The sequence below is a fragment of the Lepus europaeus genome, chromosome 23, assembly GCF_033115175.1.
Source record: "Lepus europaeus isolate LE1 chromosome 23, mLepTim1.pri, whole genome shotgun sequence".
Taxonomy (NCBI): domain Eukaryota; kingdom Metazoa; phylum Chordata; class Mammalia; order Lagomorpha; family Leporidae; genus Lepus; species Lepus europaeus.
In genome coordinates, this window is record NC_084849.1 from 7,098,825 (window position 1) to 7,117,752 (window position 18,928).

The 18,928-nt window shown below is 49.4% G+C and overlaps 1 protein-coding gene across 9 annotated transcripts in view; it reads left to right on the plus strand.

Annotated features, from left to right (window-relative positions):
• Positions 1–18,928, plus strand: part of KDM2B (lysine demethylase 2B) — a 167,037-nt gene that overhangs the window by 62,829 nt on the left and 85,280 nt on the right. For 8 of the 9 annotated variants that reach the window (XR_009864875.1, XM_062182126.1, XM_062182127.1 and 5 more), the window contains 2 exons: positions 13,433–13,611; positions 13,874–13,980. The exons of the other annotated variant lie outside the window; for it this stretch is intronic. Coding sequence is in view for 7 of the 8 variants with exons in the window: in XM_062182126.1 (XP_062038110.1) it covers positions 13,433–13,611; positions 13,874–13,980 (286 nt within the window). In the remaining variant the exon portion in view is untranslated. The remainder of the gene's footprint in view (positions 1–13,432; positions 13,612–13,873; positions 13,981–18,928) is intronic. 9 annotated transcript variants of the gene reach the window in all.

The window sequence follows — 18,928 nt, forward strand, 5'->3', positions numbered from 1 at the left end:
CAACATGTCTGTTCTTCTGTACGGGCCCAATATACCCACTCCATGTTCGTCGTGGAGTCCTGGGCCAGATCTCAGCACTGTCTGTTTTCCAGGCGATGGGTCCATCGTCCTTGTTAGAGGCACACACCCACCCATGGGCAACCCCACGTCATTTCTTTCATTCAGCTGGTCATGTATATGTGAAGTCATATGTCATAACGCCAGACAGGTCTCAAAATTAATAAAAGCACTCAGATGTTGTATGGTTAAGATTTAGTGAACCCCTAGTTTGTGCTAGGCTCTGTGCTAGAATCTTGGCATAGAATGGTGAGCAAAGCAGACAAAGACTGTTGGCCTCATGGTGCTTATAAAATGTTAAAGGAGATCTGCAACAAACAAATGACAACGAAATGCAGCATCGAGGGTGAAAAGCTGTGACAGCAGGCACACATGATGTTTCTGCTCATGTGAAGCTACCAGGCAAATGACACAGTTAGGTCTGCTCTCGGGCATCTGCCCTATGACCAGCTTGTCCCAGCCTCCATGCGGGAGGCACAGGGCAGGTGGCCGTGACATCGGGAGGTTTACCCAGTACTTCTGTCATCAGCCTCTGAGTTTGTTCCCTAAGCTGCCAGATCTGAATACCACAACCTGGCTGGGTTAAAGCCATAGTTCCCTGGCAGCTCTGCAGGACCAAGCTCCCTCTGAAGTTCCCCTAAAGAATCCTCCCCTACCTCCCAGCAGTCCTTGGCCTTCCTTGGCTGGTGCCATGTCCCTCCCCATGGCTGTCTCCCTTGTGTTGTCTGGGCCCAGTTTTCCCTTGTCTTATAAGGAAATCAGTCATTGGATTTGGGGCCCCACACTAATCCAGTGTGGCCTCCTTTTAGCTCGGTCACATCTGCAAAGAACTTGTTCCCAAATAAGGCCACGTTCACAGGTGTCAGGCACTGGGACTTGAACGCATCTCACAACAGGTCGCTGGCAGAACAGAAGGGACTGAGATCAGGCCGGGAGGGGAGAGGCTTGCTGCCAGAGCCTTTGATCACCCGCTCATCTCATCCCAGCCAACCCACAGCTGACTTTTTAATTTATTCTTACCTACTTGTTTATTTTTATTATACATGCACAAATAAACAACATTTTCAGGGGTATGTAAAGTATAATTTTGCACCTAAGTACATGCTTGTAACTAAACTAATTCTTTTTAAAAGGTTTATTTATTTGAAAGGCAGAGTTATAGAGAAAGGAGAGAGAGAGCTCTTCCATCTTTCCGTCTGCTGGTTCACTCCCTAAATGGCCACAATGGTTGGGGCTCTATCAGGCTAAAGCAAGGAGCCAGGCGCTTCATCTGAGTTTTCCACAGGGTGCTGAGGCCCAAGCTTCTGCGCCGTCTTCTGTGCTTTCTCGGGTGCATTGGCAGGGAACTGGATTAGAAGTGGAGCAGCTGGAACGTCCAACTAGCGCCCGTATGGGATGCCGGCGTCATAGACGGTGGCTCAGCCTGCTTTGCCAAGATGCAGGCCCTGAGCTGAGTATTATTTTAAAGCTGTGTCCTTTTTTCACACAAAATAATTTGTCATTTATTCTTGAATCTATCAAATATTTGAGTGTTTAATGACTCCCAGATAACCTTTTAGGTTCCATGTTTGGACTAAGATTGAAAATGATGACTTATAGATTAATATTTGCTTGGTAAGGACTTATAAATGAGTGAACAGTGTGTATATTTATTGGAAAACACATTTGTCCTCAAGTTTTACTCAGTTGATCATTGCTCTGTTTGTCCTGTTAGGAAGTCTTATTGAAGTGCTAGTTACTTGTCCATTGTTGTGCACTGACTGAATAACTGAATATATGACATTTCATTCCGAATGTACACACACCTACATTACATGTAGCCTATATTCATGCTTATGCATTTATTTATATACACGTTACATGTATTGTACAGATATCATATATGTGTATGGATGTTCTTGAATAAGGTAAAGGGAAAATGGGGATTCTAAATTGTGTTGGTTAAAAAAATTTTGAGTAGCATCTCATGGCAGTAAAGATGATCATTATCAGAATGACAAAAAAGTAAGGGTACACATTTGGTGCAGTGGTTAAAACACCACCTGGGATGCCTGACTCCTGTATCAGAGTAGTTGAACTTTCAGCTCTGCTTCTGATCCCATCTTCCTGCTGAAGTGCACCTGGGAGGCAGCAGGTGATGGCCCAAGTGCTTGGGTCCCTGCCACCCATGTTGGAGACCTCGACGGAGTCCAGTCTCCTGGCCTCAGCCCCAACTGTTGTGATCATTTGGGGAGTGAACCAATGGATGGAAGATCTCTGTCTCTCACTTGCTCTCTGCCTTTCAAATAAATAAAAAGTAGGTAAATTATTAAAAAAAAAAAAAAGACAAAAGTAAATGCTAGCAAGGATGTGGAGGAAAGGGAAACCTTATATAGTCTTGATGGGGATGCAAATTGGTTCAGCCATTGTGGAGAACAGTATGGAGGTTCCTTAGGAAACTGAGTATGTCCCACTTCTGGGTGCCTACGTGAAGAGAGTGGCGTCTGCCTATGAAAGAGATACCTGCACTCATGTGTTCACGGTAGCCAAGGTAGGGAATCAACCAAGGTGTCCACTGGTGGATGAGTGGCTAAAGAAAAATGTGATATAGACACATTGGAATATTATTCTACCATGAAAAAGAATGAGGTCCTAGTACTTACAGTAAAATTAATGGAACTAGAGGTCATTATGTTAGGTGGTATAAGGCAGACACAGAGAGACAACTACTGTGTGCTTTCTCTCTTATGTGGTAGTTTAAAATTGATTGGTAGTTTAAAGTTGATTGATTTGAGTCTGAACTTAGAATCCTAGATGCTGGGAAGTGCGAGGGATGGGAACAGAGGGAGGTTAAATAACAGGCACCAAAGCACAGTCGGAAGTATCGAGTTCTAGTGTTTCAGGTAAGTGTGGGACATCGTTCACAGTAATATATGATTTTTTAAGGCTTATTTATTTATTCGAGAGGCAGAATTATAGAGAGAGGGAGAGACATTCCATTCACTGGTCACTCCCCAAGTGGCTGCAACATCTGGGGCTAGGCCAGACAGAAGCCAGGAGCCTGGAACTCCATCTGGGTCTCTAGTGTGGGTGGTGCTTAACCTCTGTGCCACAACACAGGCCCCACCCAACATGTGATGTTGTATATAAAGAACTGGAACAGAGAGGCCAGCATGATGGCATAATGGGTTAAGCACTGCCTTCAATGCCTACAGTGCTGGCATCCCATGTGGGCACCGGTTTGGGTCCCGGCTGGTCCACTTCTGATCCAGCTCTCTGCTAAAGTGCTTGGGAAAGCAGCGGAAGACGGCCTAAATGTTTGTGTCCCTGTTCCCACATGGGAGACCCTGGTGAAGTTCCTGGCTCCTGGCTTCAGGCTGGCCGTTGCAGACATTTAGGGAGTGAACCAGAGGATGGAAGATCTCGCTGCATATGTCCCTCACTCTGACTTTCAAATAAATAAAATAAATCTTCAATGAGAAAGAAAGAACTGGAAGAGAAGAGGTGCGAGACTCCCAAATACCTAGAAAAGATCAGGAAACAGGAAGGCTGGCTGTCTGGTTGGATTGGTTGTGCCGTGTATATGTGTTGAACTATTGTACTGTGTCCATAAAAAATATACAGGTATTGTTTGTTAATCAAAAAGTTTTAGAAAAATAATTTTACAGAATTTTTAGAAATTTGAAATCCATGCATAGTTTTTATAAAGGTCATTTTCCCTGAACTTTTTGAGTATCTAAATATAGTACACTAATGAAAACTGATAAATTTACTCTGTTATAGGATAATTTTTTTAAGGTTTTGTTTATTTCTTTGAAAAGCAGAGTACAGAGAGAGAGGGAGAGGCAGAGAGACTGAGAGGTATCTTCCAGTTGCTGTTCACTCCCTAAATGGTTGCAGTAGCTGGGGCTGGGCCGGCCAAACCCAGGAGCCTGGAACTCCATCCAGGTCTCCCACATTGTTGGCAGGGGCATAAGTACTTGGTCCATCTTCTGCTTGCTTTCCCAAGCAGCCGTATTGGAAGTAGAGTAGCTGGGACTTGAACTGGTGTCCATATTGGATATCATGATGGCAGGCTCCACTTAACCCATTGTGCCACAACACCATCCCCAGGAGGATTTTTGAAAACTAGATTTAGGCTGTTTTATTTGGCAATATTTTAAAAATACATTGTGTGGTCATATGTAATTTTATAGAATACCACTGAAGTAGTTTATGACTTGCAGTTTGGGGATGGTCATATTTTTATGTTTATTGTGCATTGCTTTTCTTGGTTATATTAATTGCTGCAAGTTTGGGAATCAGGTTCTAGTGAGTCGGATTGTGAAAGTGAAGCGGCCCAGTCAACCTTGTTGCTTCAGATTGGCAGGATGGGGCGGGATGCTTTGTGTACTTACCTCGAGCTTCTTTATAGGGAGGTGTCATGCCCCGTTTGGTGTCTTTCATTTGCCTCCAGGATATATATATATATATATATATATATATATATATATATATATATATATGTATTAATTTATTTGAAAGGCAGATAGAGATCTTTTCATCCACTGGTTCATTCCCCAAATTCCTGCAACAGCCAGAGTTGAGCCAGGCTGAAACCAGGAGCCAGGAACTCAATCTGGGTGTTCCTTTGGGTGGTAGGGACCCAAATACTTGAGCCATCCTCTGCTGTCTCCCTTGGTACACATTAGTAGGAAGCTGGGATTGGAAATGGAGGTGGGACTTGAACCCAGGCACTCCTATATGGGGCACACTAAGCAGCATTTTAACCACTGTGCCAACCACCTGTTCCTGAATTTTTTTTTTTTTAATTAAACATTTTTCACAATTAGGGCTGGCACTGTGGCGTAGTGGGCTTAAGCCTCTGCCTGCAGCACCAGCATCCCATATGGGCGCCAGTTCAAGTCCCGGCTGCTCCTCTTCCAATCCAGTTGTCTGCTATGGACTGGGAAAGCAGTGGAAGATGGTTCAAATGCTTGGGCCCCTGCACCTATGTGGGAGACCCAGAAGAAGCTCCTGGCATCTGATCAGCTCAGCTCCAGCCGTTACAGCTGTATGGGGAGTGGACGGAAGACCTTTCTCTCTATTTCCTTTTCTCTCTCTATAACTTTACCTCTCAAATCAGTAAATAAAATCTTTAAAAAAAATTTTTTTTCACAACTGTTTGAGGTAGGTATTCTGTATGTCCATGGTACAGATGAGAAAACTGGGATCCCTCACCTAAAGATCTTATTCTGAGGGTGATGCCAGCATCCCATGTTGGAGCGCTGGTGTGAGCCCTGCCTGTTCCACTTCCAGTCCAACTCACTGCTAATGTGGCTGGGAAAGCAGAGCAAGATGGCCAAGTTGTTGGATTCCTGCCATCCACATGGGAGACCCAGATGAAGTTCCAGGCTCCTGGCTTCAGGTTGACCCAGTCCCACCTGTTGTGGCCATTTGAGGAGTGAACCAATGGGTGGGCGTTTCTAACTCTCCCTCTCTCTCTCTCTCTGCTACTCTGCCTTTCAAATAAATAAATAAATCTTAAAAAAAAAAAAATCAGACTTTTATTCTGTGAATGCTACAATCTGAGCTAGCTTTGGTCCTTTGAATTATTTTGAGGAGTGTTATGCATGAGGAAAATATATTACATATGCTAAACGGTTTTTTATAAAGATTTATTATTTATTTGAAAGTCAGAGCTACAGAGAGAGGTGGAGAGACAAAGAGAGACTTTTTTTTTTTACATATAAGATTTATTTATTTATTTGAAAGAGTTACACAGAGAGAGAAGGAGAGTCAGAGAGAGAGAGAGGGAGAGAGAGAGGTCTTCCATCCGCTGTCTTATACCCCATTTGGCCGCAATGGCTGGAGCTGTGCTTATCTGAAGCCAGGAGCCAGGAGTTTCTTTCTGGTCTCCCAAATGGGTGCAGGGGCCCAAGTACTTGGGCCATCTTCTACTGCTTTTTCCAGGCCATTAGCAGGGAGCTGGATTGGAAGTAGAGCAACCAGGATATGAACTGGCTTTACCTGCCACACCACAATGCTGGCCCAGCGAAAGAGTTTTTTTAAAATTACGAAATGAGTATCTGCCACCTTGGCCTGTGCTCCCGTGTGACCTCCCCTGCCCCAGAAGTGACTGCTGTCCTTGTATTAGATTCCTTGCGCTGCCTTAACAAAGTACCACAAACCGGGTGACTCAAAGCATCAGAAATTCATTCTCTCATAGTTTTGGAAGCCAGAAGTCCAAAATCAAGATGTTGGCAGCACTGCTTCCCCGTGGAGGCTCTCAGAGAGAATGGCCCCTTCGCTCTGCCAGCTTCTGCTGACCCCAGACATTCCTGGGCGTGCGGTCACTTTGTTCCCGTCTCTGTCTCCATCTTCACATGGCCTCTCTCTGGGCGTCTCTGGCTTTACATGGACTTCTTACAGGACACCAGTCATTGGATGCCCTCAGCTCGAGTTCCTTAGTCACACCTGCAAAGACCCTTTTCCTAAATAGGGCGGCATTCACAAGTTTGAAGTGGGTGTGTCTTTCGAGGGGTTCCCTCCTTCACAGTCCTCAGCTGTGTCGATCATCTCTTGGCCTTTCTTGAGGATTTCCCACCTGAATCTGCATCCATAAGTATCCTGAGAAACTGAGCCCAAGCACATGCACACGTGGTCCCACGAAGGAGGGTGTCGCCAGTTGGTGAAGTTTCCTGGGAGAGAGCAAGTTGAGAGAGTCTGTGGCCCGAATTCTTGAGCCATGAGGAGGGAGAGAGACATACCCAAAACAGCTAGGAAAGGGAGCGCGATTGGAAGAAATGAATGGTTGTGTCAGAGTGGTGGGAATACATGGGTTTAAAATGATGTCTTATGGGGCAGGCGCTGTGGCCGCCTGCAGTGCTGGCCTCACATATGGTTCGAGACCCGGCTGCTCCACTTCTGATCCAGCTCTCTGCTATGGCCTCAGAAAGCAGTGGAGGATTTATTTATTTATTGGAAAGGCAGAGTTAAAGAGAGGCAGAGAGAGAGAGAGGTCTTCCATCTGCTGGTTCATTCCTCAAATGGCCACAATGGTCAGAGCTGGGCCCATCTGAAGCCAGGAGCCAGGAGGTTTTTCCAGGTCTCTCATGTGGGTGCAGGGGCCCAAGCAATTGGGCCATTTTCTACTGCTTTTCCAGGCCATAGCAGAGAGCTGGATCGGAAAGTGGAGCATCCGGGTCTCGAACCGGTGCCCATATGGGATGCCAGCACTGCAGAAGGCGGCTTTACCCACTATGCCACAGCACCGGCTCCTTGCGTTATTTTTGGGAAATAATTTACGAAACTCATGTACAAAATTAACCATTTGAAAGTGAGCGATTTGGTGGCATTTAGTATATTCACAGTATTGTGCAGCCACTATGTCCATCTAGCCCAAGACTATTTGCGTCACCCAGAAGGCTGCCTTGTGCCCACGAAACAGATATTCTCCATCTGCGCGCCCCCTGCCCTTGGCAAGCTACTAATCTGCTTTCTGTCACTGCAGACGCACCCATTCCGGACATTGCATACAAATGGCATCATGCAGTGTGTGACCTTTGTGTCTGTCTTTTTTGGCATCCTGTTTTCAAGGTTCATCCACACTGCAGCTTGGGTCAGAGTCTCATTCCTTTTTATGGCTGAATAATTCACATTTCTTCGTGTGTGTGCGGGGGGTGGGTGGGTGTGTATGGGTGTGTGTGTATGTTTAAAAGGCCACAGAAACTGTGGTTCTTAAGTTATAGATGGATTTAAAAATATATTTATTTTTTTAAAGTCAGAGTTACAGAGAGAGACAGACAGAGAAGTCTTGCATCCACTGATTCACTCCCCAAATGGCTGCAATGGCTGGAGCTGGGCCTATCTGAAGTCAGGAGCCAGGAGCTTCTTCCATGTCTCCCACATAGTGTAGGGGCCCAAGCACTTGGGCCTCTTTTACTGCTTTCCCAGGTGCATTAGCAGGGAGCTGGGTCAGAAATGGAGCAGCCAGGACACAAACTGCCACCCATATAGGATGCCAGTGCCTTAGGCGGAGGCTTAACCCCCCATGCCACAGCACTGGGCCTCTCTTCTTATGTCTTTTAAGGTGATAATAGGCTTTTTTTTTTTTTTTAAAGGAGTTATTTAGTTTATTTATTTGGAAGTCAGAGAAAGAGATCTTCCATCTGTTAGTTCACTTCCCAGATGGCTTCAACAGCCACAGCTGGGCCTGGCTGAAGCCAGGAACCAGGAACCCCAACTTGGTCTCCCACATGGATGGCAGTTCTCAGGTACACTAGCAGAAAGCTGTATCTAAAATGGAGCAGGTGGGACTCAAACCAGCACTCCAGTATGGGATTATGTGATGCCAACATCAAGTGGCAGCTCAACCCACGGCGCTACAATGCTGGCCCTGATAGTACACATTTTGGTTTTTTTTAAAGATTTATTTATTTGAAAGGCAGAGTTAGAGAGGCGGGGGTGGGGGTGGGGGTGGGGAGAGGCTCCTGGCTTGGGCCTGCCTCAGCCTCAACCATTGTGGCCATTTGGGAAGTGGATGGAAGATCTTGCTGTCTCTGTAAGCCTACCTTTGAAATAAACATGAACCTTTAAAAAAATACAGCATTTTCATTGTTCTCCATAAAACCTCGACACCCTTTAGCTGTCTTGGTTGAGTTTAGTGCTCCAAATCGTCAGTTCACTGAAACTGGCCCAGGGAGATTTTGCTGACTCTAAGGTTAGGTAAGTCAGCTTTCCACACCTCCCTTTCTCCAGCTGTCTCTGTGGGTGAAATTGGTTGATTAGGTGACACTACCTACTTGGGTGTTTTTTGTGCATTATTTAAGCCTCAGGACAATCCCCTGTGGAGCTGCTGATTTTGTCCTGTGTCACAGATGGGGACACTGATGCTCACAGAAGCCCAGGAGCTAGAGGCACTGGCTGCAGGCCCAGCAGGGATGTGAACCTGCAAAATCTTGGATTGTGCAGGCCCTCCGTGCTGACTCCCAGGAAGCCTCTGGGCTGTGATTTTTGGGCCCTTTGTCCCATTTCCTACCTGCCCAGCACATCCCCTTGGCCTTGACTTTGAACAAGGTTAGAGAGGGGTGGTAGGCAGAGGTGGGAGTCTGGCCAGAGATGGGGCAGGGCTTGGTGGGTCTGACAGCAGTTCTGTGCTAGGTGGAGCTCCTGAAAAACTTGGGCAGAGTCCACCTGTTCCATCTTGTGGGTAGGGAAGCAGCCAGCACTGCCAAGATCACAGCCGGAATTTCCAGCCAAAGGCCAGGGATGCCCCCTGGTGGATCTGCACTCTGGTGCAGAAAAAAAAAAAAAAAGTGGGGGCAGTGAGGGTGTTGTTGTCTGGGTCTAGTTCCTGGGACCTGGGGTCAGGGAGCCAGGCACTGAAGGCTGGATCTGCTTTTCGGCCTCGGCTTTGACCAGGATTCAGTATTGCCAGGGGCAGGATAAGAACTGTGTCCTAGCATTAGGCTGAATTGGCATCAAATCTCAGCTGTGCAGTTCACTAACTGGGCACTCTCTGGCAAGTTTCTCATCTGTCAAATGGGTATAATTGAAGTTCACTTTAAAAAAATAGATTTATGTTTTCTAATATTTATTTATTTACTTGAAAGGCAGAGTTACAGAGAGAGAAAGGGACAGAGAGATATTCTATCCACTGGTTCACTCCCCAAATGGCTGCAACAGCTAGGGCTGGGCCAGGCCAAAACCAGGAGCCAGGAGCTTCTTCCGGGTCTCCCATGTGGGTGCAGGGGCCCAAGTACTTGGGCCATCTTTTGCTGCTTTCTCAGGCACATTTGCGGGAGCTGGATAGGAAGTGGAGCAGCTAGGGGTTGAACTGGCACCTATATGGGGTGTCAGCATTGCAGGCAGGAGCTTAATCTGCTGGCCGCAATGTCTGCCTGTGAGGTTCTGCTTCAAAGAAAATGGGAACGCCTGTGTAGAAGCAGGCCACCCGTGCTGACGTGTGTTCAGTAAGTGTTAATGATTACAGTTGGGAGGAAGAGTACCTTTGGGGAACTTTGTGTTCTGGTCTCCTCATTTGTAAAACAAAGACAGTTGAAAATACCTCCCAGGGTTTTGGGGAAAATTACATGTTGAACCCAACAGATGGAAACACCCAAGTTCTGCTACACACCTAAGGGTTACTTGTGTTATTCAGTTCCTATGTGGAAGGCACTGTGTTTACTTATTCAGCAAATATTGACCATGGGCCTGTTGCAAGGCAGATTCTGTGCCAGAGCTGGCCATGTAGCTGTGAACCTATTGGCGTTCAAGTTCAGTGAGAGCCTGTGTAGTTCAAGGGTCGGCACACTTTCTCTGTACAGAGCCAGTAAGCAAATATTTCGGTTTTTGTGGCCACGTGGTCTCTGTTGCAACTGCTCAGCTCTGCCGTTGTAGCAGGAAGCAGCCCCAGCCGATCTGTAAACCAACGAGTGTGGCCGCATGCCAAGAAAACTTTATATGTGGGATTTGGAGTTTGAATTTCATATAATGCTCACATCATAAAATATTCTTCTTTTGATTCCTACTTCTTTATTTAAAGAAAAAAATGTAAAAACCTAGGGGCCAGTGTTGTGGCCTGAGTTAAGCTGCTGCCTCAACACAGGCATCCCATATGAGCCTTGATTCCAGCCCTGGCTGCTTCACGTTCAATCCTGCTTCCTGCTAAGGACCCTGGGAAAGCAGTGAGGGGGGTCCCCGCCACCCATGTGGGAGACCCAGATGAAGGTCCTGGCTCCTGGCTGCAGCCTGCTCAGCCCTGGCTATTGTGGCCAATTGGAGAGTGAACCAGCAGGTGGGAGATCCCTTTCTCACTCAAACTCTGCCTTTCAAATAGATAAATCTTTAAAAAAGAAAATAAAATGTTGGGGGCTGGCATTGTGGCGTAGCCAGTTAAGCCACTGCCTGTGATGTCAGCATCCCATATGAGCGCTGGTTCAAACCCTGGCTGCTTCACTTCCGATCCAGCTCCCTGCTAATGTGCCTGGGAAAATGGTGTGGTGTGGCTGTTGCAGCCATCTGGGAGGTAAAACCAGTGGAAGGAAGATCTCTCTCTCTCTCTGTCTGTCTTTCCCTCTTTCTCTGTAACTCTGCCTTTCAAATAAATAAATAATCTTTTAAAAATTCATTAAAATATAAATAAATAATAAAATTTTTTTGAGATGCCAAAAACCTTTCTTAGCTGTGGGCCATAGAAATATAGACAGTGGCCTCAATTGGGCCCTCAGGCTGTCACTTGCTGGCCCCTGGCTGGTGTACCCATAGCCTTTTGTGGTGTCGAGCAAGATGGTCACCAAGTTTCCTGGTTTTGGGTTTTCGCCGCTTTCTTTGTTGGTGTAGATCTCTCTAAGTCCCCGTGGACCATCTGTTACTGAGCTAGCGGGGAGTTAGGTCTTTCCGTATCTGGTGCTAGGTTTCCCACTGCAGCCCTCTTGTTTATTTTGGATCTCACACACAGGAGGTGCCGGCTTTCACAGTAAGTCACCATGAATTTGTCACTCTGCTTCCTCTCTGTTGTCTTCCCTTTCGAAACACTTTATTCCATCTTTGCTGAAGACACATTTACCCCATTTTACAGATGAGCAGAGTCCCAGAAAGGACCATCACTTCCTCAAGGGTTGCTTAGTCAGTGGGGGCTCCCAGACTGGCACAGAGGGTTCCCTTCCCTCTGGGGAGCTGTGAGAGTGCAGAATTCTCTGCTGAGCTGGAAAGTTGGGCTTTCCCGAGTCAGGAGGCTGTCTGTCTTCTGTTCAGCTGTCATTCATACATGATGTCACGTGTCACGTGCTGGGCAAGACATCCAACATGCATTATGCACTCATGCCACAAAGGCTTAGTGGGATCTTATACAAGGGGCTTCAAACAGTTCATGGAAAAAATGTATTATGAAAAAGCTGCATGAATTTCAAAAAATTTTTGCACCAAATTAAATTAAATAAACCAAATTAAATTACCTTTTAATTCCACTTTCCACAGTCTTTTTCAGTGTCTTCATACATGCCAGGCTCTGTTCTTGACAGTTGGGATAGAGCAGTTAAGGAAGACAAGGGGGGAACCTCACAGTACTTACAGAACAGCAGGGAAGGGTCCGGCATTGTGGCACGATGGGTTAAGATGCCACCTGTGACTCTAGTATCCCCTATCAGAGTACCAGTTGGAGTCTCGGCTGCTCCACTTCCTATCCAGTTTCCTGCTAATGTGCCTAGGAAAGCTAAAGATGGTGGCCCTGCCATCTACGTGGGAGACCCGGGTGGAGTTCTTGGCTCCTGGCTTCCATCTGGCCCAGCCTTGGCCATTGCAGGCATTTGGGGAGTGAACCAGTGGATGGAAGCTCTCTCTCTCTCTCTCTCTCTGTCACTGTGCCTGTCAAATAAATGATTAAATGCTGCAGCCCCAGCCTGCAGCGCCGGCATCCCATATGGGTGCCAGTTTGAGTCCCGGATGCTCCACTTCCAATCCGGTTCTCTGCTGTGACCTGGGAAGGCAGTGGAAGATGGCCCAACTCCTTGGGCCTCTGCACCTGGGTGGGAGACCCAGAAGAAGCTCCTGGCTCTTGGCTTCGGATCAGCTCACTTGTGGCCATTGTGGCCATCTGGGGAGTGAACCAGCAGATGAAAGACTCCTCTCTCTCTCTCTCTCTCTCTCTCTGGCTCTACCTCTCTCTGTAACTCTGTCTTTCAAATAAACACAATAAATCATTTTTAAAAAAATGACTAAATGTTTAAGAACAACAGAAATGGAGCACGTAGAAAACAAGAAAGTAGACAACAGAGGTATGGCCACTGGGGACTGTGATTAGGCCAGGGAATAACACGGGGGGTGGGGGGGACACTCATTCATTAATGAGCCGAGCACCGTGCCAAGTACGGTCATTGTGAGAGTTCACCCAACCAGTCCATCCGGGCAGTGGTCAAGCTGCAGACTGAGAGGCTCAGAGAAGTCGAGCAACTTTCCTGGTGCCACAGGCTGGGGAGGGGAGACTGGGAATCAGCCCCTCCCCCTGCGTGCTGGGAGCAAAGAGAAAGGCCTTGAGTGCTGTGCTAAGAGATTCTTTGGTAGGTGCTGGGGAGCAGTGGGAGGTTTTAAGGAAGGAGGAGTGTCAGGTCAGGCCTCTTCACCCTGGCAGCAGTGTGGCAGGTGGGAGGGGCAGCCAGAGACCCCTCAGGAAGATGACCCTTGGAGTCGTCTCACAGAGCAGTAACGATGGGCAGCTGTGGTAGAGGGCAGCAACTGGGCTACAGCAGGGCTGGCCAAGGACAACTGCCGGGGCAAGGTCTCTGGGCAGACACAGAACAGAGCTAAGGAGCATGGGGAGCCCTGGAGGAGGAGCAGGCTTAGCTTAGTTGGGGGCTCCTGGGCCGGATCTGGAGCTGTAGGCTGGCAGGAGCAAGCTGCATTTGGGTTCTGCCCTCAGGGAGCCGGCGGCTGGTGGATGTGATGGACGTGAACACCCAGAAAGGCACGGAGATGAGCATGTCCCAGTTCGTGCGCTACTACGAGACCCCTGAGGCCCAGCGGGACAAGCTGTACAACGTCATCAGCCTTGAGTTCAGCCACACCAAGTTGGAGCACTTGGTCAAGCGTCCCACCGTGGTAGGCGCCTGGTTGCAGGCCCTTCCCCTGGCACCTGTCACATCACCTTGCCTGCTTCCTGTGCCTCTGGCCTCAGCTGGCCCCCTGCGGGAGGCGGGAGGGGATGTTGGGAGGAGACTTTTGGCTCCAGTGCAGGCTGAGGCAAGAAGAGTGGGTAGGGGGCCCAATTAAAGGCACCAAAAGACTGCCCAGGGCAAAGGGGGGCATCGGTGGCTGGCCTGGCAGTGGAGCCTGCGAGGGCTGACAGTGGTCTGGCTTTCAGGTGGACCTGGTGGACTGGGTGGACAACATGTGGCCCCAGCACCTGAAGGAGAAGCAGACGGAAGCCACGAACGCCATCGCAGAGATGAAGTACCCGAAAGTGAAGAAGTAGGACTGCCTGGCTGGCGGGGGTAGGGAGGGTGACCTCGGCCTTGGGGAGGCTGTGAGGAGGCGCGGCCCTCCCCTGCTGACCCGAGCACTGCTGTGCAGCTGCTGCCTTCAGAACTGAAGGACTAAGCTGGGCTGGGCCACAGCCCTAAAGGGCATAGCCGGGACCTGTAGGGTGGGGGTCTCGGTGTGGGCAGGTGGTGTCTTGCATCTCTGGAATGCAGGGGCTCTTTCGTTTCTGAGGCTGGACTCTCCACTGAGATGGCACGTGGGCCTCCCTGACGGGTTCCCCAGCAGGATGTGACCCAAGGAGGAGAGACGGGAGGCGTGTGTGTCTGCACGCGTGCTTGTGGAGCGTTGGTCTGCTCCCTCCATGTTACTGCATATTCTGAGAGTGGGTGTTTTCAGAAGGACCTGCCCACAATGCTCTGCTTTTGACAAGGGACAGGGAGGGGTCTGGTGCTTGCCTGTTCCTTGGTGCTGAGACCTGAGACCTCCGATGCAGCAGAATCTTTCCCAGTGAAAACCGAGGGGCCTCTCACTGGCCAGAGGTAGCTTAGGTGATGTCCTGCAAGCAGGAGGTTGGGTCTGGGCCAGGAAGGAGGCCCCGGTCATGGCCTCAAGGTGCAGGAGGAGGAAGTCTCCGTTGCAGTTCCCACCATCTCAAACCCTCTGTCTTTCCATCCCCAAAAGCGAAAGAAGATGCTGTCTGGCCCAGGCAGGCCTGGTGCTCTGGGCTTCCTAGAAGAGCTGGTGCTGGCAGCCCCGACTCCATTAGCATCCTCTGTGCTCAGCCCTGCTGCCAGCAGTGCCCCCAGGAGCTTCAAGGCTGTGAACTTTTCATTCACTCGGCCCTTCATTCAGTGCATATTGAGTGTGGACCGCGTGCCAGGCCTTGTAAGGGAGGCCAGCACGCCCTGCTCCCAGCCCTCGGGGTTTTGCTTTCAGGCTGTCTCTCGGATTACTTCGCAGGCCTTTTTCTTGCCCTCCAGAGCCAAAGCTCCCTACCCCCGCCTGCATCTGGGCAGCCTCACAGGCAAAGACCAGGCTCCAGGTGGCGAGGGAGGGTAGCTGGGTTCATTTTCAATTTGGTCTGTTCTGTTTCCATCACAGCACAATTTACAGAGCCCCTGGGATGGGGAAGACAAAAATAATGATCAAGACTAGAGGCCATGCCTGCTGGAGGATGGGCTGTGATGGCCAGTGCTGCAGCGGCTCTAAGCCTAGCAAAGGGACAGCATTTTGGCTGGGGGAAGGCTTTCTGTAGTCAGGAAGGCTTGGGGAGTGGAGAGGTGTGCATGTGACTTGGGCTTTAGATAAACAGAGGAGGTGGGAGGAAGTGGGGAGGGAAGGAGGAAGGAAGTACACAGGCCATCGGAGGAACTGGGAGGGGAGAGCTGGGAGAAAGGATATGGGACCCAGAGATGAGTTCCAGGCAGAGGACGGCTCCTGGATCAGTCAGTCGAGTGACTGATGGGTTCATTCAGCAACTGAGTACTGAATGTCTGATTGGTGCTAGCTACTGGGGAACACAGGAGAGACAAAACCAGAGGAGGCCCCTGTCCTCTAGGAGGGAGGACGATGCCAATCCAGTCATCCTAGAAGCAAATGGAAGTTTTCACTGTGGCCTGCAGTGCTATGGAGCTCACATCAGGGAACTCACGTGGCCCCAGAGGCCAGGGGCCGCATCCAGAGCTGGGTCTGAAGGGCTCCAGGGTTCCTTGTGTGGGGAGCACTAGGAAGCGCTTCCCTGCTGGGTGCAGAGGAGCTGGGATGGCCAGGAAGCATGGGGGAATTGCCAGAGCTGGGGCAGGGTGAGGGCAGCAGGCTGATGGGGCCTAACTCGCCGTCCTTCCCTGAGAACAGGTTTTAAGTCCCATGGTTTTAAGTGGAGAAGGACACGCCGAGGTTTGTCTTCAGCATCCTGCTGATGCCTTGTGGCCTGCAGGAGGTGGGGCTGGGTGGCCGTGAGGAGGCGGCCGCATGGTCAGGCAGACAGAGATGGGACCGGGACAAGACGGGGACGACACAGGAGAAGACAGAGTGGCACTGGGGGACACAGATCTCGATGAGTTAATGTCTGCTTTGCCTCACAGAGATGCTCAGTATCTTCTTTGCTTTCTTTCAAGGAGTCCTTTAAATAGCAAGTGCTATTAATACCTTTAGGATCCTGTCTGCTTTATCAAAAAACAAAAGGGCTCACGCACAGTTTTTCTAGGATCACATGTCTCCGGTGCATGGGTTAAAAATTGCGTGGCAAACAGATTTACAAAGCCCGTCAGTAGCCACGGGAACATGTTGAAGGATTTGAACCTTGTTAGGAAGGACACTGCCACCTCGGAAATAGTCTATTTGTTTGGCTGAAAAGAACACTGATCTGCAATGTACTCTCCCACCCACCTCCAGGTAAAGATCCCACCTGGAATGGGCCTGCAGAATTGAATTAAAATGACATTGCTTCTGGAAACCGCAAGGCTTCCGCGCTGGAGGCGCCTGCGCAGTGGAGACGGCTGACGGCCCCCCTTTGCCGTGGGGGGAGGGTAGCGTGCTGCAGACACACATCCTGATCAGTGGGCGGGAGCAGCCTCGGAGTTTCAAGGCAGGGCATGGTGACAGGGGTCGAGGGTGTGGTTCCAACCTCATGGGAGACATGAGTTGTGTAAGAGGGATATTAATGTACAAGGACATTTAAGAAAGTTCAAGGAAAAAAGGGATTAACAGATTTGTTCATTTTAGTGCAAAAAATGTTGAGATCTATGCATGGAAGAGGTCTTCAAAACTCTCATGGAAAATGCGTACTATGGGCCCACCGCTGTGGCAGTAGGAGGTAAAGCCTCCTCCTGTGATGCTGGCACACTTTATGGGTGCCAGTTCAAGTCTCGGCTGCTTCACTTCCAATCCAGCTCCCTGCTAATGGCCTGGGAGGAGCAGCAGAAGATGGCCGAGGCCTGGGCCCTTGCCACCCACATGGGAGACCTGGATGGAATTCCAGGCTCCTTCGTTCAGCCTGGCCCAGCCCCAGCCACTGTGGCCATTTGGGGAATGAACCAGTGGATGGAAGATCTCTCTCTCTCGGACTTTAAAATAAATGTGTATTATGAGAAAAACTATGCAGTGGATATCAACTTTTTTGCACCAAAATATTTTTAAAAACTCATGTTATGTATTTGAAAGGCAGACTTACAGAGAGAGAGGGAAAGAGAGATCTTCTACCTGCTGCTTCACTCCCCAGATGGCTGCAATGTCTTGGGCTTTACCAGGCTGAAGCCTGGATCCTGGAACTTCATCCAGGTCTCCCACATGGGTGTTAGGGCTCATGCACTTGGGCCATGTGCTGCTGCTTTCCCAAGCACATTAGCAGGGAGCTGGATTGGAAGTGGAGCAGCTGGGACTCCAGCTGGCACTCATGGGATGCCAACCTGCTGAGCCACAACATTGGCCCCATAAATCTATTTCTTAATTCCATTTTCTAAAACTAAAAAAAGTTTTTGTTTTTTTTTTTTTGACCGGCAGAGTTAGACAGAGAGAAAGGTCTTCCTTTCCGTTGGCTTACCCCCCAAATGGCTGCTACAGCCAGAGCGCGTAGCCGATCTGAAGCCAGGAGTCAGGTGGTTCTCCTGGTCTCCCATGTGGGTGCAGGGCCCAAGCACTTGGGCCATCCTCCACTGCACTCCTGGGCCACCGCAGAGAGCTGGACTGGAAGAGGGGCAACTGGGACAGAATCCAGCGCCCTGACCGGGACTAGAACCCCGGGTGCCGGTGCCACAGGCGGAGGATTAGCCTAGTGAGCCATGGCGCCGGCCTAAAAAAAGTTTTAATTACTTGTTTATAAGGCAGAAAGACAGGCAGAGATGGGGAGAGACAGACATAGCTCCCATCTGCTGGTTTACTCCCCAGATGTCTGCAACAGCTGGGGCTAGGCCAGGAGCTAGGAACTCCATCCAGGCTTCCCACAACGGGAGGCAAAGACCCAAGTATTTGGGCCATCATCCTCTGCCTTCCCAGGTACATTAGCAGGAAGCTGGATCAGAAGTATGGAGGAACAACAGCTTTTTAACCTGCTACGCCAAGTGCCTGCCCCTACACAAACTCTTTGAAGGGCTCTCATATTAGTTACTGTACCTGCAAGACACTGTTTTCAGTACGTAGGCAAAGACCACATTCTCATGGAGCGTATATTGTGAGGAGAAGAGCGACAAGCAAACTGGAGTAAGATGTTTCAGGAGGTGGTGTGACTGTCGTGAAGCAACCTGAAGCGTAACAAAGGGGAGAGAGTGAGGGGTGGACTGAGTGAAACCGATGCCACCGTCCATTTCTGCCACTGCCTCCCCCTCTGTGCTTGCCCTGGAGAACTGCTTTGGCTGTGAGGATTATACACCCTGCATGGCCTGTGCATTGCTGCAATCAGTTACCCTAAACATCACAGCTTTAAAAAAATATATGTATATATTTTTAGCAGCTTAAAACAACAAACATGGGCCGGTGCCGCAGCTCAATAGGCTAATCCTCCGCCTGTGGCGCCGGCACACCAGGTTCTAGTCCCGGTCGGGGCACCGGATTCTGTCCTGGTTGCCCCTCTTCCAGCCCAGCTCTCTGCTGTGGCCCGGGAGTGCAGTGCAGGATGGCCCAAGTGCTTGGGCCCTGCACCTGCATGGGAGACCAGGAGAAGCACCTGGCTCCTGGCTTCGGATCAGCGCCATGTGCCGGCTGCAGTGTGCCGGCCGCGGCAGCCATTGGAGGGTGAACCAATGGCAAAAGAAGACCTTTCTCGCTGTTTCTCTCTCTCTCTCACTGTCCACTCTGCCTGTAAAAACAAAAACAAACAAACAAACAAAAACAACAACGAACATTATCTCACAGTTTCTTTAGCTCAGGAGTCCTACAGTGGCTTAGCTGGGTGGTTCTGGCTCGCAGTCTCCTAGGTAGGCTGGGCTGTGAGTTGGCTCCA